General features: G+C 40.8%; 1 protein-coding gene across 6 annotated transcripts in view; it reads right to left on the bottom strand.

The window, feature by feature from the left end:
• dgkza (diacylglycerol kinase, zeta a) overlaps positions 1-21,269 on the bottom strand; it is a 150,949-nt gene that overhangs the window by 105,767 nt on the left and 23,913 nt on the right. Inside the window, exon 1 of one of the 6 annotated variants that reach the window (XM_053229558.1) lies at positions 12,984-13,172. The exons of 2 other annotated variants lie outside the window; for them this stretch is intronic. In XM_053229558.1, coding sequence (XP_053085533.1) covers positions 12,984-13,045 — 62 coding nt within the window. In that variant the 5' untranslated portion in view covers positions 13,046-13,172. Of the gene's footprint in view, positions 1-2,452; positions 3,707-12,983; positions 13,173-21,269 lie in introns of those variants that run through there. 3 more of the 6 variants (XM_053229556.1, XM_053229559.1, XM_053229560.1) reach the window with 3 other exon arrangements.

The following is a 21,269-nucleotide window of genomic DNA, read 5'->3' as shown; positions in this document are numbered from 1 at the left end:
TGTTGCTGTTGTACACACACACAAAGCTGGGTTCAGGTTTGGTATGAAAACACTGTCAAACTAAAAGCACAGACCCAATAACTGGCAAAAACTGCACAAGAAATCCAGGTGTGACCAAAGTGTTTCCCCTTTTTCTCCCATTTCTCATGATCTGCATTTCATCATTTTATCAAACACTTTACTGAGGTCAATTTGCATCCTGCATCTGACTTAAAATATTAGCTTGGTGTCCATTCCACTGTCCATTCACCTCACAAAAATTTTTAACAGATTAAAATCTGTAACACAAGCTGCATTTTCTCCCACAGTGAATATAATCAGACATAAAGGTTTACATGCCTCTTATTCTTCTATTCAATCGATTATTAAATGGATTACACACTTCCTTCAATCAGATAGAAAGTTACTTCAATCGGTTTGCTACATTCAGACTGAAGGTTAGCTATTATCCAGCTACCAAGATTGAGATGTGTATGTGCGTTCCGTTTTCCACAAGGGCAACCCAGTGCTGCACATCATCGGCACAAACGAGAGTGAAAAAACAGACGTTTTAAACAAAGAAAGGAACTCAGGTTCTCTCCTCCCATCACCTGCCTTCATGCTAGTTTCCTTTTTGCAAATTTCTTATGCAAATGAAACAAAACCTCTAGCATAAATAGAATGAAACTTGTTTGATTGGTCAGAAACTTGTTTGATTGGTCAGAAATCTACATACAATCCCGGAAAAGCTACGATTTAGAGTTGAGAGATCATGTACAAATATACATACATGTATACACACACACAGTATCCATCTATCTACACACTCACTATCCACTTGTAACACCAGTCCACCTGCTCATTCATCATTATCCAATCCAATCATTCAATCATGTGGCAGCTGTGCAATGCACAAAATCATGCAGGTACAGGTCAAGAGCTTCAGTTAATGTTCACATCAAACATCAGAATGGGGAAAAATGTGATCTCAGTGACTTTGACTGTGGCAGGTTGTTGGTGCCAGAAGGGCTGGTTTGAGTATTTCAGAAACTGCTGATCTAGGAGTTTCATACACAACAATAGTTTATACAGAATGGTGCAAAAAAAAAAAAAGGCAGTTCTGCAGGCAGAAACACCTTGTTGATAAAAGAGGTCACAGAAACATGGCCAGACTGATTTGATCTGACAAGGAAGACTACAGCGACTCAAATAACCACTCTTTACAGCTGTAGTGAGCAGAAAAACATCTCAGAACCCACAGCACGCTGAACCTTGAGGTGGATGAGCTGCAGCAGCAGACCACATCGGGTTCCACTCCTGTCAGCCAAGAACAGGAATCTGAGGCTGGTGCGCACAGACTCCCTGAAACTGGACTTTTTTTTGGGCATTCAGTTGGGCATTCGAGAGCCATGCGTTTCTTCTGTCTACACTCAATCAGCTCCTTTCCGGACATATTCAGCTGATGAGTTTCCTGTAGCTAGAGTAAATTGTACAGTTCCACCCTGCGTGACATTTATTCACTGTGTTTATTCTGAGCAGTGTGTGTTCAGGTTCAGTCGGATTAGCTGATTTGTGAACACAATGTGGTTCTGCTCGAGAGTTCTCTCATTTGACCTGAGAGGAAGTGAGTACCGGTGAATATTTTTCGATCAAATGTAATAATTCTTATTACAATAATAAGAAGAAGAATAATTAGAAGAAGAAGAAGACCTCCAGGGGTTCTTCACTTTGGCCTTATTGGGGGGTGCTTAAGGGTCTAAGGGTGCTGTAGGGACCCTACAACAAAGTGTACTCCCTATCAAAGAAGGTTTCAATTAGAACCACTGTACAAAGTGAAGACAAAAAGATACGGCCTAAGTGAAAGACTGATAGAAGGAAAGAAAAGGATAGAGACTCTCTGGATTTAGAGAAAGCTCACAAGCATACGCATACACTGGAAAATGTACCATGTAAGTAACATGTGTTCTCAGTTTCCTGGGGATGAGTTTGTAATCTTAGGCAATGTGTATACAGTGTATACATATACACAGTACACAGACACAGACACGCACGCACACACACGACCTAAGACTAAAACTTCAAACGCACTTCAGCTGCCAACAAAATATCAGTGAAAAATTAGACAGTTTGTTGATTAATATCCAGTCAGCTACCTGTTACTGTTAAGTGATGATCTGTAGTCATATGATCATATTCCCCTCGCACTACGAGTCCACAAGTGCACAGTTCCACCCTGCTTGTGTTCAGATGCTTCTGTTGCAGTCTTCACATGTTGACCTTCGTAAATGAAGGTGAATGTTATTTTGATTGAGTGTATCCATGTAGGAATGTGTATCTGTCTCGCCATCTATCTAGCTTCTCTATCTAAAGACTGTACGTCAATCTCAGGATTCCAGCTTCCCTTTCACACAGACCCCCTGTCACAGAACAAACATCAAACACACATCATCTGTCCTCTTAGCTGCACACTCACCTCCTTCCAAACAGCCTCAAGCCCGTGAAGCTCCTGCTGCTATGGCGACGACCTCCGGCATGCCGCTCAGCCTCAGGCGGTGCAATGCAAGGCAGGTCAGAGGTGGAAGAGGATGCTGAGGTGGAGGCCGGTGAGGCTGCGACCTCGACCCCTTCTTGTGACCCCGCCCCCTGGTCGTCAGCCATCACTCAACCCGCGGTGTCCAATGCTGTGTGTTCATGGCAGGAATGATAACAAACGCAGCATGCGGCACCATGCCGCAACACCTCTCCAAAAACCAGGCGAAGGAAGGAAGGAAGCAAGGAACAAACAAAGGAAGGAGTGACGGACGGAGTGAGAGAGAAGACGAGTGTGTAGCTCTGTGGCTCTTTCACTTTTCCATTCCACTGTCAGCAAAGTTAATCCTACATGCAGACTCCTGCATTCCTGCTGTCCACTTCTGTCCCATGCCGTCCCGTCCCAGCCTCTCTTCTCTCTTTCTCCCTCTCTCTCACTTTCTCTGTCTCTTTTTCTGCTGTTCTGTAGCAAGAACTTGTTGCAAGTTAAGCTTAAGCAAGGGGTCAGAAACCTTCTGGCAATAAATCCCTCACTACTCCTCCTCTTTCTATCTTTTTTCCTTCTTTCATCTACAGCACAAGTGTGAGTTTCTGCGGAACTCTGCTGCTCTACACATACATATGCACACACGTATACACACACACACAAGCTCACACATGCTTTCACTCCTTCCTCCTCTCCCTCTCCCTCTCTCCCTCTCTCCCTCTCTCTCTCACTCGTTCTCTCTAACAGCCGGCTCTGCTCAGAGACACTGCACCAGACCAGGAAGTGTCAAGCTCAGAAGAAAAGAAACACACAATGGACCCCATATGTAGCTGTCCTTACACATGCCTGACTGATATTTTATCTTCCTCTCCCTCTGTCTCTCTCACTCTATTGACTCAGTTTTACCACTATTATTTTTAATGATTATCTGTTACTTATTGAGAAGGTTTCTACTAGTATGTAATTATCTGATAAAACTGCATGGGACTGAGCAATAGCTGTGTGTGAGCTTTAATTAGTTCTAATTAAAGGGGAAGTTTGGCAAAGAATCAATTTGCTGATTACTAGTTTAGGGCACAGTATGATTTTCTGTAATCTATAAAAAAGGAAACTGTACAGTGTAATAGTATGTGAGCCACCAGCTCTGGTGTGAAATAGAATTAGTCAAAACTTTGGTGTTTGCCATTGAGATTTGCTTGGATCATTAAAAATGGCATGAAATTAATGGTTAATATTATAATTAAGACAGGAAAAAGTCAGAAAAAGACTCATTTTATATTTTAAGTGAGACTGGTGAATTATGCACAATATGACCAAGTCACTTTTTAATCGTAGATTAAAATCTCTTTCCACAACCCCCCCCCCCTTTTTTTTAAACAAAGTTTAACATCATTTAAAGCAAGCATGAACAATTTGGTCTTGTATTTCTGAATGTTATTTGTGTGACAGACTTCTGTTATATTAGCTACATGAGCCTTTAAAGTCCAGTGGAAAACTAAAGATGCAAAACTAAATTTCAAACAAAACATGAATGTACACAGTTGTCTCGGCTGACTGGTTACATTTGGAGTGAACAGGGGGAAAAAATGCAAAAAAATGCATCTTGAATATAGTCAAACTTATCTAGTATCTCCTACTATAAGATGACACTGTTTTTCTTTTTTAACACTTACATTTTTTAAAAATAATTTTACTTCTTTCTAGATATAAATGCTTAAAATTAGCAAAGTTATCTGCCAATAGTGAAATTAGTTAAAAAAAAAAGAAATATATGTGTGTGTGTGTAATATATATATATATATATATATATATATATATATATATGTATATATATATATATATATATATATATATATATATATATATATATATATATATATATATATATATATACATTCACACAGACAGGTTTAATAATCTATAATAAGAAATACTAGATAAATTTGACTATATTCAAGACATTGAATCATTAAATGTCATCAATCAGCACAATCTGGACTCATCCAGAAAAGTGGTCGCATAAACAGAAACAAGCCCACGGTATAATAGTAGCAATGTTATGTCTAGAGAAAACATGTTTTAAAAGCTGCAGGAGGAGAATGGAGCTGCTCGTGGTTGGCTAAAACATGGACTGCCTGTTCTTCAACGTAAGCTTGAGGTAATAAGGAGAGATGTTCTTTTCATTAGAATGCGCAGTAGCTGTATGAGAGGCCAGGCATGTAGGCTGATCATATTAATTAACATGAGTAAGTCAGTAATAGAACTGATCCCTTCCTCAAACATGAACATTTCATTCATCATATCCCACCCTCTTATTGGTGGCTTTTAAATGTGGGTCATAGCAGCAGTCCCGTGTGTCATGCAAACGTGTGTCGTAACAGAAGTTTTTTCGTTAGCAGCTATCTTTGGTTGCTAAATTGGCCGACAGACGATCAAATAATTATTTTTGATGTGCGATTTTCACCTGCAAACAGCGAAATCAGGCCAAAAATCGCACAGCGTAAACCAGGCTTAAGCAGTGTGCTAGGAGGGGCATGGACTAGTTGGCCAGTCACCACTGTGGGGAGCTCTCTACTGATCAGGGCAGAGCAAAAAAAAAAACAGTAGTGACACAGACACTGTAGCAAACCGTCTGAGGAGAAGCTCAGAGACATTCACTTTTTGAAGCCAAGTTACACTATCCTATCCAATGATACTGTTTGGAATACGATTACTCATCAGTATAACACTCTAACAGCAAATTCAGTGCCTCCAGAAACTGGCACCCTTCAAAAAAATGAGGAAAGCTGATTCATAAATAAATAAATAAATAAACATTACGAACAATAATTTAAAATTTCCACTCACAAAATAGAAGATATTTGTCTACTGTTTTTCAAGCAAAAACAAAATCATTCTCATGAGGACAATTTATTAAAACAATAAGATTTTAACTGTTACAGTAAATATGTTATATAATATTCCACAATTATTGACAGCCTAATGAATATTTTAAATAAAGGGAAACATTTGTCATTCTTGAAAAACATATTTTTGTAATTAATCTATTTACTTATTTACTGTATTTGTTTGTTCCCTGGTGGTTTAGTGGCTCTCACCGCAGTTGCCCGGGTTCGATACCCACGCAGGGAACCAACCCAGCCACTGGGGGTCGCACAAGCCAGTGCACTCTCAGCGCCGGGCCCAAGCCTGGATATAAATGGGAGGGATGTGTTAGGAAGGGCAGCCGGCGTAAAACCTGTGCCAAATCAAATATGCGGATCAATGAAATGCTGTTGCGACGACTAACAGGAGCAGCCAAAAGAAGAACAACTTATTTATCTGTTTGTTTTTAATTTTTTCTCAGTCCCCAGGAACTTTGCTGTTGCCTTTCACTGGGGCTATAAATACGAGTTTTACAGTACATGTAAAAAAAACTTTTCTCATCCATTACGAGGGGGAAAAAATCAAAGAACTTTCATCACTGATGACTGCACAAGTCAGGTCATGGATATAAAAATACATAAGCAGTTCAATTGATCCATTACGCACAATTAGGGCCATAACAAAAAGTTTCCCATGTCTGAAAAAGTTGGAAATATGCCAAGAACTGGATGCATGAACACACAGAGCACACAGTAAAAAGGATGGTAAAGGAAAGAAAAAGATCACAGTTTTACAATTGCACAGTTTAGTTGGTTCTTGTGGTTTCTTGTTAAACACCACTTCCATCACAACATGTCATAACAAGAAGACAGAAGCCTTTCCTAAGAGCATCTCATAAAATGCAGTGCCTTAACTTCACCAAGCTTCAATAGAATTACAACTGGTGTGGTGTGCTGTGGTCAGATGAGACCAAAATCAAATTTTTTGGTCATTCCCCCCATCAGCATGTTGGTGATTAAAGGGTGGCAACATACACGGGAAAGCAGCTGAAAACCAGTGTGTAATATGGTAGTGCATTACTGATGCTTTGGGCATGTTTTGGGGCTGGTGACGGGGCTGGTCCATGCGATCTTGTGAAGACTGATGGCATCATGAATTGTGCCAGTATGTTTCCTGCCTCTGCCAGGAGGTTCAGACTTTGCCATAGACTGAACTTTCAGCAGGATGATGAACCAAACATACTTCATATTAACACAGAAATGATTAAAGAGACATAAAATCAAGTCTCCAGATTTGAACCCTGCTGAAAATCTGTGGTTAACATTGCACAGAAACAACAGTCTCAATTCCACCGGTCATGCACTGTGTTTTTGCAGTAAAAGCAGAACGGGATTTACCTGTGCTACTGAAGACCACTGACACATTGAGGTGTGCAGTTAGCCATGCCCATCACTCAGCAGTGGCGAACTGTGCTTGGAAGAAATGACTGGAACAACTGTCCGTTTAAGAGAACAACCTCCAAAACAATTGTGCTACACAATGGAATTGCATGTTCACTATGCTCAAAAGATGAACAGCCAACAGTGGTGTGTGAACAGCGAATATCAAGCAGAGTTCAGAAAATGCTTCCCAGTGGAATTTGAGGGTATTTGGCTATTTCCAAATGTATTTTAATTTTTTAATGTATTTAATTTTTCCCGCCAAAACAGCTCTGACCCGTCGAGGCATGGACTCCACAAGACCTCTGAAGGCGTGCTGTGGTATCTGACACCAAGACGTTAGCGGCAGATCCTTTAAGTCCTGTAAGTTGCGACAACAATTCAAGGTTCATGGTTCAAGGTTCTTTATTTGTCACATACATATTACATACATGTGATATAGTGAAATGTTTTTCCTTAGTGCCTCATCCCACAGTGCAACAATGACACATAATAAAAACAGAATATAATAAAATAAAATCCAGTAGACTATATGTAAAGAAGTTTAGCAGCCTTTAGAGGAATGAAATATAGAATATGAATATGCATAAATAGAATATGTTTAATAAATAAATAAACAAACAGAGCTGTATATTTAGGTAGGGGGTACGTGTCAAAGTAACATCCACATGAATGCCAGGACCCAAAGTTTCCCAGCAGAACATTGTCCAGAGCATCACACTGCCTCCACCAGCTTGCCTTCTTCCCATAGTGCATCCTGGTGCCATCTTTTCCCCAGGTAAGTGACGCACACACACCCAGCTGTCCACATGACGTAAAAGAAAATGTGATTCATCAGACCAGGCCACCTTCTTCCACTGCTCCATGGTCCAGTTCTGATGCTCACGTGCCCATTGTAAGCGTTTTCGGCGGTAGACAGCAGTCAGCATGGGCGCTCTGACCGGTCTGCAGCTACGCAGCCCCATACGCAGCCAGCTGTGATGCACTGTGTGTTCTGACACCTTTCTATCATAGCCAGCATTAACTTTTTCAGCAATTTGTGCTACAGTAGCTCTTCTGTGAGATTGGAGCAGATGGACTAGCCTTCATGCTCCACATGTATCAGTGAGCCTTGGGCTCCCATGACCCTGTCGCCGGTTCACCAGTTGTCCTTCCTTGGACCACTTTTGGTAGGTAACCACTGCATACCAGGAACAGCCCACAAGGTCTGCCGTTTTTGAGATGCTCTGACCCAATCGTCTAGCCATCACACAATTTGGCCCTTGTCAAAGATGCTGAGATAATTATGCTTGCCCATTTTTCCTGCTTCCAACACATCAACTTTGAGAACTGACTGTTCAATTGCTGCCTAATATATACCTAACAGGTGCCATTGTAACGAGATAATCAGTCGCATTCACTTCAACTGTCAGTATATATATACTTACACACACACACACACACACACCCTGATTAGTCATAACATTAAAACCACTGACAGTTGAAGTGAATGCGACTGATTATCTCGTTACAATGGCACCTGTAACATATGTATATGTATATATATATATATATATATATATATATATATATATACACATATATATATATTTGAGAGGAACCCACACATACACACACGCGCGCACACACACGCACACACAGTAACAGAGGTAACTGGCCTACACTTATTGCCTTGTATGTTCGGAACAGACGTTTACATGTTTCACTGTCTTGTTTTTTCATGATGTGTGATTTAGAGCTTGTGAGCAGCATTACATATCAACACTTTCTCTCCACACTGTAGAGCCTTTTTCTTCCCTCATGTACATGCTCACTACTCACTTCCTGTACAGGAAGGAAGTGATGTCGGCAGCACAATTACGGTTTGACCACAGACCGCACATTGTTTCCAGCTATTCTTTTTGCCTGCTCTCACCTCGGGGTGAAGATGGGCTAAATGTTGACCTGCTGCTGACCGGCAAGGTTTCCCTCCCTCCTAGACTGAAAACACATACAGTGGACTTTATGTCTAGATTGTGTCCTTACTAGAATGTCAGCCAATTTCGATTTCATGTGCAATCCCCTCATTAGCCAAGAAAGTGTATATATTACCATAATGCACTGCAAGCAGTACTTTTTACATAGTGTAAACTTCTTACTTAAAGCGACTCAGACACAGAATATTTATGAATCTTTTCAATATTTGCTCTGTGAAAGACAGCAACAAGCTAAGGTACAACGCAGCAGTACAGAGAACAGAGGAAGTTGAACATTATGTAGGAGTCACAAGCACACTGTGCCTTAAGATTCTGAGCCTTCCTGAAGTACAATAACAGAAAACACACACACACACACACACATATAATTCATAGGCAGGATATTTTGATTTGCTGCTCCCCCATGTGTGTATAAAAGTAATTGCACCTAGCAGTACTGATATTTTGAACATAATTACAAAGATGATTTTTTTTTAACGAGTTGCTAACAACCATTAATCACTACTTCACATTTTCAAAAGTTTTTCATATTTTCTCTCTATACAACCAAAAAGCTTAACAAAGCAGTTCATTTCAAAGTGCACTTAATCTCTTCTAACAAGGCTTTGTCAGCAATGGCCAAAAAAAACCCTGCACTAGTAACTGGTGTCATTACAGTGCACTATCCGACACTAATTTAGTTTTTTTTTAGTTTGTTTTGTATTGTTAATGCCTATTTTCACTTGGTTGATAGAAATAAAACTTAAAATTACATACAGACTGGCACATTACAAGAATTGCAAAGAATATACCATACACACAAACTGGCTTCTTGATTAGAAATCCGTGTACACCTGCATATTAATGCAGTTATCCCGATTATGCAAGCAGCCAATCATGTGGCAGCAGCATGAGGCATAAAATCAGCCAGATATAGGTCACTATCTTCATTTAAAGGGCTGGTTTGAGTATTTCAGAAACTGCTGATTTCCTGGGCAGACTGGAAAAATGTCAGCTGGTCTGATGAAACATGCTTTTATGCAGATTGTAGGGTAAAACATTGATGTCAACAGCATGAATCCATGGACCTAGCCTGCCTTGTGTCATCAGTTTAGGCTGGTGGTAGTAGTGTAATTGTGTGGGAAATTTTTTTTTTGACACACACTGGGACTCTTAATGCCATTGTTAAATGCCTCAGCCAATCTGAATATTGTTGTTGACAACGTGCAACCCTTTATGGCCACAATTTACCCATCTTGCAATGCTTACTTCCTCCCTAATAATCTGCCATATCACAAAGCACAAGTCATCTCAAACTGGTTTCATGAACATGAAACTGAGTTCAGTGAACTTCAGTGGCCTCACCAGTTACCAGATCACTACACTATGTACTGTATGGGCTGATTCAGGATCTGTGGTATGATATTCCTGCGCACACTGTATTGTTGGTACCGCTCTGATTAAGGGGCTTGCTACAGCCTTAGTCACTAGGGAGGTCTGTATAGTGCTGGTTGCATTAGACATGCTGAAGGACAAGCAGGGTAATCCACAGGACATAAGCTACTTGGACACAAACCCCCAGCTGGGTGGCATGGGTGAGGGTATCCAATGTTCGAAAGACCCGAAACACTCGATGACCCCAGATGATCACTGATGATGTGTCCAAGTGTGTCACGACCAGTGCAATATATTTTTCCACAGTTATCTGCTACCAATTTGACATCCAGATTACATCAAATGTATTTACATCAAAAACATAGTAACAGTTTGGTCCTCATAGAGCATTGTGCTAACTGCGTAAAGAGATTTGGAAAAAAAAAAACTGCAGTACAACATACCTACACATACACGTTATCTTTACAAATAAAATTGCAACTTGAAAAAACACTACACAGGAAAGTAGCAGCCCCTCTCATGTGTGAGGCAAATGTGTGAACTTAAATGCAGAAGTCACAGCTTCTCACCAGTTCAAAACAAAGTGTCAAACACACACTGCATCAGTTAAAAAACTTTACAAAATGTTACACATGCACAACTTACTTAAATAACTTCTTATAAGCCCTTAGGCATGGCATAAAGTGAGTCAATGGGAAGACCATGTGAAGACTAAGTAAATCTTTTTCACACACAGTGCACACACGTGCACAATTACAGAGCTCAATGCTGGTCACTTTTAGTTCCTGTGTGGGTGGCTCAGTGTTTTAACTGTAATCAGCCTGTGCATCTCAGAGTTTCTACATATACTGAAAGCAAAATCTGAAAATAGCTGTGAGACTGCTCTCAGCTTACTGTCTTACAGAACACAAACTTTGTCACACAGAACCAGTCACACTCAGAATGCAGTCACACTGAGAACACACACACTTACACTCACTCAAAAAGTTACACTCAAAACCCAGGCACACTCAAAATCCAAAGCAACAAACTCGGAACCCAAACCAACAAACTCAGAACTCAAACTGTCACACAGAATCCAAAATGACACAATCGAAACTCAAACCAACACACAGAATCCAAACAGTCACACTCAGAACCCAAACCAACACACTGAAACCAGTCACACTCAGAACCCAAACCAACACACTGAAACCAGTCACACTCAGAACCCAAACCAACACACTGAAACCAGTCACACCCAGAACCCAAACCAACACACTGAAACCAGTCACACTCAGAACCCAAACCAACACACTGAAACCAGTCACACTCAGAACCCAAACCAACACACTGAAACCAGTCACACTCAGAACCCAAACCAACACACTGAACCCAAACAGTCACACTCAACCTGAAACACTCACATTCAGTTACATTCATAATCTTACACAGAACCCAAATTGCTTCACTCAGAGAATAAGACTAAACAACATGTGTGTGCGTAACATGGGTGTGGATTGCAAACCACACTGCAGCAACAATAAATCAGTACATGGCACAAATCTGCTCACATAGAACATAAACTGCCTCAATTATAACAAAGTTGTCTTGCACATCATCAGACTGTCTCAGAAAGAACCCAAACCATCTCACATTGTGCAAACCATCTAACACAGTGTCCACACCATCTCAAGGGACCCACACTCAAACCATTTCACACAATGTCGAAACAGTCTCGCACAGAACCCAAACCATCTCACACAGAACCTAAACAGTCTCGCACAGAACCCAAACCATCTCCCACAGAACCTAAACAGTCTCACGCAGAACCCAAACCATCTCCCACAGAACCTAAACCATCTCACACAGAACCTAAACCATCTCCCACAGAACCTAAACAGTTTCACACAGAATCAAACCATCTAATACAGAAACCAAACCATCTCACACAGAACACAGTCTCACGCAGAACCCAAACCATCTCCCACAGAACCTAAACAGTTTCACACAGAATCAAACCATCTAATACAGAAACCAAACCATCTCACACAGAACACAGTCTCACGCAGAACCCAAACCATCTCACACAGAACCTAAACAGTCTCGCACAGAACCCAAACCATCTCACACAGAACCTAAACAGTCTCACACAGAACCTAACTAGTTTCACATGGAACCTGAACAGTCTCACACAGAACCCAAACTGTCTCACACACCACACTGTCTTGCCTATCACCCAAACCAACTCAGACAGAACCCAAACCCAAAGTCTCACACAGCACTCAAACTGTCTTATACAGAACCCAAACATAAGCTGTTTCATACAGAACACAGCCCATCTCATACAGATCCCAAACAAGCCCAAACACAGGACCCAAACAATTTAATACAGAACCCACCTAACAATGCCCCAGAGAACATAAAGTGTTTCATAATGAGCATAAAACATCTCACACAAACCCAAAAACCACCTTAAACCACTGTCAGATTATAAAGACACCTACAGAACCCAGCAAGGCAAACTATCACATTCAGATCCCAAAGCATCCTACACAGAATCCAAACCGCCTCAAACAGTACACAAAACACACGTGTACGCAGAACCCATACCAACCCATACAGAGCACTTTCTCACAGAGAACCTAAATTAATTATTCTCATACAGATCCAAACTAGTGTACACAGGACCCATACCATCTTACACAAAGATATTAACTGTCTCACACAGAACCCAAACTATTTCACAGAGAAGCATACCAATGCGATTCAAAAAAATAGTTCATGCTAATCTCTTCCCTTACAACTACAACAGACACAAAGACACAGAAAGAGAAATAAGGAAGTGTGTCCTACCCGGGACTGGCCTGGACAGGAGGGGTGGGGGGCACGACCCATTTACCCCTGGAGCCTAGCATTATGCTCCGGACTGACACATACACTGCTGCATCATCTCTACACACGGGCAGACTCCTGCACCCTCACCGACAAGCAGGCACACACACTCGCAAACATCTTATTATTACTTTAAGCACCCCCCCCACCCCAATTTCCTGTTTCAAAACTTCTGAGTATGTGTGACTGAAAGAGAAAGAGAGAGAGAGAGAGAGAGAGAGAGAGAGGGAGAGAGAGAGGGAGTGGGGGGAACTGAGAATACATTTCTGCTTTTGCCAAAACATGGAGTCTCAGGTACAAAAATACATGCTGGCCTGGGGCCCTACAAAGATGATATTTTTAGATGCCGTAAAACAGAACCTCACACACACACACACACACACACACACACATACAAAATGCCTGGCACACCTTTTAAAAATTAATTCATGTCTATACACACACACACACACACACACACACACACACACACACACAAAGACAGCTGAACAGAGACTCAAACACACACATGCACATACATTTCTGTCAGTAATACACACCCAAGCCATGCTCAGAAACTCCAGATTTCTTATAGAGGAAGTTTTCAGCGGCCTTTTCTCTAGCTCGGAAAGTCCTGGGTTTTTTTTTTTTTTTTGCAACTTCTTTTTAGTGAATGTAAAAGGTCAAATATTACAGAACAAAGTACCTAAAATAATCTTTTCCCCAAATTATTTTAATGCACAGATAAAAATCTTACAATGTCTTTCCTTTATATTAAATATTATGTGGAAACATTGCTGCTCCATAAGAGCTTCTGCAAAACTCAGTCTGCACATTAGAGGGAGCTGAAACTCTTTTTTTTTTTTAAAACACCTGCTTCTTGCTTCTGCCATCCTGTCAATTCTCCTCAGAGTTTCAGAGTAAAGTATTACTATCCACTTACAAATAAATATGTGGATATAAATAAATGACACTTCAGTCCAAGCAGCCTAGAGATTCACTACCATAAACACACTCCTAGAATAAAAAAGAAATAATAAATGTAAAAAATATAGAAATAAATAAATGGACACTGTTGAGTGCAATAGCTTCTAAAAATTGTGCCAAGGACATAGAGAACATTGCAGTCAACATCATATAATCACTTTTGTATGAACAAATGAGACGATCGCTTTGAAGTGCTTGCAATAAGTAGCGTGCCTCTGTGTGTGTGTGTGTGTGTGTGTGTGTGTGTGTGTGTGTGTGTGTGTGCGTGCGTGCGCGCAGTATTCTCGCTATGGTTCACAACCCTGACCAGGAAAAACCAGTCAAACAAATAAATAGGGGAAAAAAAACCATTCCATGTGATAAACCAAATAGAAAACCATGATTAGAGCTCTCTAAGACTGTGTGGATCTTTTAATAAAGCAGATTTAGAAAAACTGGGGAAAAACACATAGAGGAGGCACTCAAAGATTTGAGTGATCTGCTGATTTAAACTGTGCTACATGCAGGATTAGACCCAAGACCCTGGAGCTGTCTGATACAAAACTACCTGCAGTACCAGTGTGTGACATTAGGCCCTAACATGTAACAAACCTACACAGAGAGAGAGAGAGGTTGGCTTTAGTGCAGTAATGGACTTAATTCAGAGGCTCCTCCAAAGAGACAACAGCTCCCACCATCCTGTTTTCTACTGGCTCACAAGACTGAGGTTCGCAATGTCACAGGTGGAAGGTCATCTAGATAAAGATGAAAACGAAACCTAAATGCGTCGTTCACATCCCAGAACCTTTCCCTTGCACTTAATTGCCTTTTCTGCAGGACGAATTTTATTTAGTCTGACAGCTGTTTTAGTGTCACTGTTTTAGTGTTCTCTTGGATTAGAAATGACCCTGAAAGGACCAATTTAATCAGGATGTGGTCATCAGGAAGGATCTTTTCCTTGTTAAGTAAGGAATAAATCATAACAGGGTGTGCTGCTACAGGAAAATAATCAGTGCTGGGTGGCTGGTGTGATGTTAATTACCACAAAGCCTTCAGTTCTGAACTTTCAGAAGGCTTAAAGGGACATCTTTACTTCTGACTTCTAGAAAGCACTGACACTGGAGACTCCTTCAAGGCATGTTAAACATCTCCTTACAGAAAACCACACCAAAACAATTACACATGCTTTTTTTTTTTAAATCCATGTACTTGGAGTGTCTGCCCTGTGAGTTCCTGTGAATTAGCTGATAGGGAATAGATTAGCATGAACTATTGTGTTAAATTGCATTGTGAGATGCTGTGTGCTTTATTTTCACTCCTTGTTCCTATAGACACAGGTAAATACAGGTAATTTAGCTAAAGAGGAAAATCAGCTATGGCTACATTAACAACTGCATTGCTATAAAATCAGTGACAGCCCACGTCAATAAAACAAAAGGGCTTCTCACCTTCAGCCTTTAAACCACTGGGTCTATTAAAGCCTGGGTTTCTGTGGTGTTTGTCTCTGTAGTCACCAGCTGATTCATGAGCATCAGGAATGTGATCGGCTGGTGTAAGCTTATTACATCACTGTCATGGTGACATGGAGTGAGGAAGACCCGAAGAAACGGTGACACGCCTGAGGAACAGCCACTGAGAATGAGTCATGGAGAAATGGAGAAGTAAAGAGACAACATGGTGCTCTGTTGTTGGCAGAGGGTAAAAGAGTAATAAGCAAACTCATACACACACACACACACACACACACACACGGACCTGGATATTTCAAAGAGAGTGCCAAGGAAAAGCACAAACGTCTGCATACTCTTCAGACAAAGTGAAGAAATGTATTCTTTTATGTGTTGTAACTCTGCCAGAGTTGTTTGGATAATATTTTCTAATTCTTCCTGACATGTCTTTTATAACTTCTGATGATTTGTGTTATGCTTTGGATCGTTGTCTCATTGCAAGAAACACCTACATTTTATTTTCAACTTGTAATCTTGTAATAAAATTGTAATTCAATACATTTGAAAAATTTGTATTCAAAACTGTATCCTCTGTGTGTGTGTGTGTGAGTGTGTGCGCGTGTGTGCGAATCAAATGTAACAACAGAGAAAACAGGCTAGCTAATGATCTATCAAGCGACGCAAGAAACTACATACACAAGCTAAAGTCAGTTACTCACAACTCTTACAGCAATACAAAAACATTACACAGATACACATCTAATGTCTTGCAACACAAAATCTGACACCACAAACCAAGATTTTATTTTGTTAAACATGCAAGTGAAAATAGCTTTCGGTAGCACGCACACACACACACACACACACACACACACACACACAACTTCATCTTTTGCTCTGATCCCCTTTTATAATCAGACTTGTGTGTGAGACACAGCTGTTTTCCTACATCATCATATATCCACATCCTGTACTGAGGCAGACTGATGTGTCTCCTCTCTGAAAGCCTTTCTCCAACCAGTACATATATGCATCAATACACACACACACACACACACACACACACACACTATTCTTCTGAGTAGACCTGCTCTTACCTTCTCTCTTGCCCTGACCTGTTGAAGTCTGTTGTTACTTGAATCTCTTCATCTCTGCTGTGTGTGTTCTCAGTACAGGATGGGTCTCTGAATAACACACACTCCTCCTCAGGCAGACTAAATAAACTAATGCATCAGAATCAGACTCCAGTCCACTGCATTCCACCTCATTTAACCTAGCGGATTGACCTCAGCTAATTAGCAGGGCCTTCGTGGGCTGAAGTTGTGTTAGAAGGGGAAAACACATCTCTGTAGAGCTGTGGAGCTGCTGAGTTTGACACTCGTGCACTAATGAAAATGATTTAGGCAGGACACGTGCCAAAGCTTGAGTATGTCTGCTGCTATATTTGGGCTTTATCCATTACCAAATCAAATCAAAAACCCCTCCATTACCGACATTTTCATTTAAAACACGCTGAATGTCAACAGATGTACAAATCAAATTTGTCAGCATGCTTTTCATAATAACCTGCATTGCCTTGCTGATTTATGGCCCAGCCCTGAATACTAAACAGACCACACTTAGACAGTGTAATGTTAAATCCATGATTGTTTTTCTTTTCATTCCTTCATCAGATTTGTTGCTTCATCAGATTTCAGCATGACAATGCCTCTGTGTACAAAGTGAGATCCATAAAGTCATGGTCTGACGAGGGTGGAGTGGAAGAACTCAAGTGTCCTGCACAGAGCCCTGAGCTCAACCCCACCGAACACCTTCGGGATGAAGTGGGATGCCAACCGTCCCCCAGGCCTCCTCACCTGACATCAATGCCCGACTTCACTAATGCTCTTGTGGCTGAATGGACACGTCTCCACAGCCACGCTCCAAAATCTTCCCTGAAGAGAGGAGGCTGTTATAGGAGCAAACAGGAGACCAACTCCATATTAATGTCCTTGATTTTGCAATGGAATGTTCAACATGCATATATGTATGTGATGGGCAGGTGTCTATATACTTTTGGCTATATAGTATATTAATAAAAAAAAAATCAGTTAGCATGTGCTTCCTCTGAGACAAGTGAAGCCAGCCAACTGCATCTTGCTGAACTGTTGTTCATGCTGGGCAGTGTAACACACTTGGAGGAAAGCATTATGTACACTATCTAATCCTCCTTCCTCATGATGTCTTCTATTTTCTGAAGTGCACCAGTCCATTTTCCATCAACACATGGTGGTGTTCTTCAGATTAAAAACTTCAAGTTTTTTTCTCCATACATAGCACTGATCATAATGGCCAAACAGTCCAATTTCTGTCCTCCAAAAGGCTAGGTCTTCATCCTGATCACCTGCGAACCCCAGGCTTTGTTTTTTCTGCCGGTCCTAGAGTATGGGCTTGTTTCTTGTGTGACAGCCTTTGCGTTACAGCCATAGTGATGGACATTAAGAGGACTCTCTTAATGATAGATGTACAAAATTTGGTGCCTGATGCCTCCAACTCCTTCACCAGTTCCTTTGTTGCTGCTTGGGGTTTAATTGAACCTTTTGGACAAAGGCTCATTAACTCCTGAATGTTTGTGCCTCGTTCCTGAACAATGCAGTGTCTGTGTGGTCACGAGACTTTTCAACCTGCATTCAAATGTTTGTGCAGATGCTCATAGTACCTTCAGTTGTTTGGAAATTGCTCCTAAGGAGAAACTGGACTTGTGGAGGCCCACAATTTTTTTTTCTGAAGTCTTAGCTGAGTTGCTTGGTTTTTCCTACAGTAAATATACAAAAATGTAGGCCCTTTTAGAGCAATTGCTCCCACTGGCCAATCTGAAGCTTCTGGTGATTACATCAATTTCTGGAATCTTCCTGACTGAGACATTCAACTTGGCATATTTTTGACCAACTGGAATTCTGATATAGTGAATTAAAGCTGAAACAGATCTTTCGATTACCTGTAAAATTACCTTTGATGTGAAGAAAGGAGATCCCCTAACTGACTTGCCAAAAGAAATGTATGGTAACATGAAATGTGTAGAGTTGTGAAAAACTGAATATCTTTAGCCTAGGTGTATGTAAACTTTTGGCTTCAATTGTATGTGATATGTAAAGCACCAGCAATATAGAGAGCTAAAACTAGAGCCTTCAGGTGTGTGTGTGTGTGTGTGTGTGTGTGTGATGGAGAGAGAGAGAGAGAGAGAGAGAGAGAGAGAATGTATATGTAAATGTTAACTGATGATTTAGCTGACTTAGCAAATGCCCACAAGTAGTTAGTCAGCAATAGCTATCCACTTCTACACATGGTGTGAGGAACACACACAGATGATTTAAATTATTAAGAAAAATAAACAGAATAATCCAGCCATTGTTTGAGATTAGAGTAAATTTCATTCATTCTCTTTTCCTCACCAATGCAGATGCAAAATATAGGCAACTACTGTCATTTCCACCTTCATGTCATCATCTCTCCATTCACAGCCTTGTTTTGTAACACTTACAGGTGCGTGCACTCCCCATCTCGCTCCCTTATTACATTTTCTCTTCATCTTCCCTAGCCCATGAGAGTACACATCCCGTCGTCATGGAGACGTCTCAGATCTTTTTAACCAAGCACTTTTCCCTCTTTTGTCACATACACACACAGAAAAAAATGCAAAAAGAAAAAAAAAAAAACATTAGCTTCCACTTCTCAATTCAGAGTTTCATAGACATCTGTCTTTTTGATTATTAGGAAGAAATGAGTTCATCAGAACTGAGGACACAGTGCTCACATTCCTCCTCTCATCACACACACACACACACACCTCACATCCACTGACACACAGGATAGATATGAATAAGGATATTCCACCAGTTTACTGATGCAACTTCTCGATGCAACCAAACAAGAATTATCAGGAAATAAAAATCAGTTCTAATTTACCCTTGAATGCATGACAGCATGTGGAAAAATGTATAGGACCTCATACACTTATCAGTGGCAAACGATTTGTATCAAAAGTGCTTTAATGATTACAGAATAGTAGATACAGGCAATGACAGGTTGTGACTCATTTCACTGAGCATTACATTAGAGATGTAAACTCATCCTGAAAGGAATCGTTTTTTCATAGTATGAATAGACTTGCTTGATGATTTTTAATTCCACTTAAAAGCAAAAAAATTTGGAAGGAAAAAAAAAAGGATGCTCATCTAAAAGGAAAGGAAAAAGAACTAGGGCTTACAAATAGCATGCAGCAGTTGTACAATGTAATTATTCTGTAACCAAATAATACAAAGAAAATTTTCAAAACAGGGATTTTAAACATTTTTGTGTCCATCACAATGCAAAAGCACAAGGTGACTGGGCTTTGCCATCTTTGGCCCAATCAGACACCACTTCATCATGACACTGTTTACACACATCGCTCACATGGTACTCGTTTGTTTATATGAAAGCTACCTTATTTTACTTGCAGGATTTCTTAACTTTCAGACAATTAAAACAGGGCAAATTGAAGATGCCTATATAACCAGATTGAGAAAAGCCGCTTCAGCAACAACAAAGCATGATCAAGTTACATGACCCCGCTAGTCATCAAGACACAAGTTGACCTGCAGATTTAAAGGAGAACAATTTAATTCACTGTGCATATCAGTGCTTTGTTCCTACCTGTTCCAGACTGCAAACCAGCAGTCTAAGAGACACTTCTAAAGACAAGAGCCCATGGTACATGAGTATGCTCTTAAATCGAAACTGTTCTGTGAATGGTGTGGACCCCATCATCTGGATCCAGTGAACTGCCTAGTTCCTAGGGTACCAGCCTTCCCACAGGGACTGCTAGACTGCAGAAGGTCCCCATCTATGTTGAAGGTGTATATAGCAACCATTGCAGTGTGTCATGGCACTGTGTATGTAGTCTGTCGAGGGGCTCATAATTTTTCAGAAGTAAGCAAGGCATCTTCACCCACCACACCTCTCCAAAAGCCTGGTGTGGGATCTCACCCTTGTATTGGAGTTTAGTCATCCTCTTATGAGCCTGTGCAGGAATCAGAACTGAAATGGGTCACTCTAAAGACTTAGCTGATAATCATTTCAGCATTAAGAATGGCTTTGGCACTAAGCCCCCTTTCACTGGTGGCTGGATTACTCCGGAGTAACCTTGTGGTAGAACCAGGGGTTTCTTCGCAAAGTCATATCATCATCATCATCAGTCATATTCTGTTAGCCAATCTTTTGAGCTTTCAGCATTCCATGAAAGGAAACTTGCTGAGCATTCCTTGCTACACATCCTATGATACGCTTTGGACCTGATCGTGGCGATTTGATCATCAGATCAACTGTTCATTTGCCATGGGGGGAAAGATACAGGGAGCTCCCCTGTCTAAACAGAGACTGGCCCACTGGGTGGTGGACAGCATCACCTCTGCACTACTGCTACCTGGACATTACCTTCTCCAGTTTCTACCAGGTTAAAATCACCGCTCTCAGTGCTGTCGGTGTGGCATGATCTCCAAGGAGCTTTCCAGTCCATTCTAAGGTGGGCTAGTTCCTCATTACATTGTTGGCTGATGTTTTCCAGGTGATTCTCACTACCCTTAGTGGTTAGGAGAGGAGAAATATAACAGCAGTCACAGTTTATCTAACTGTGGTTCTATGAACACTGGATAATCACCAGGGTTCCCTGTCCTTTCCAACCAGCATCAACCAGGGAAACTCAACAAGAAGGTCCCAGTGAACAATGGTCATATGACAATGGTATTTTCTATCAAAAAAACTACATAGTGATATTGTGATTCTCACCACCCCTGATGATTATTCAGTGCTCACAGAACCACAGTTACATATGTAA

The sequence above is a fragment of the Pangasianodon hypophthalmus genome, chromosome 25 (genome assembly GCF_027358585.1).
Source record: "Pangasianodon hypophthalmus isolate fPanHyp1 chromosome 25, fPanHyp1.pri, whole genome shotgun sequence".
Lineage (NCBI taxonomy): Eukaryota > Metazoa > Chordata > Actinopteri > Siluriformes > Pangasiidae > Pangasianodon > Pangasianodon hypophthalmus.
The sequence above is the reverse complement of the archived record's forward strand: the minus strand, read 5'-3'. Positions and strand labels throughout refer to the sequence as shown.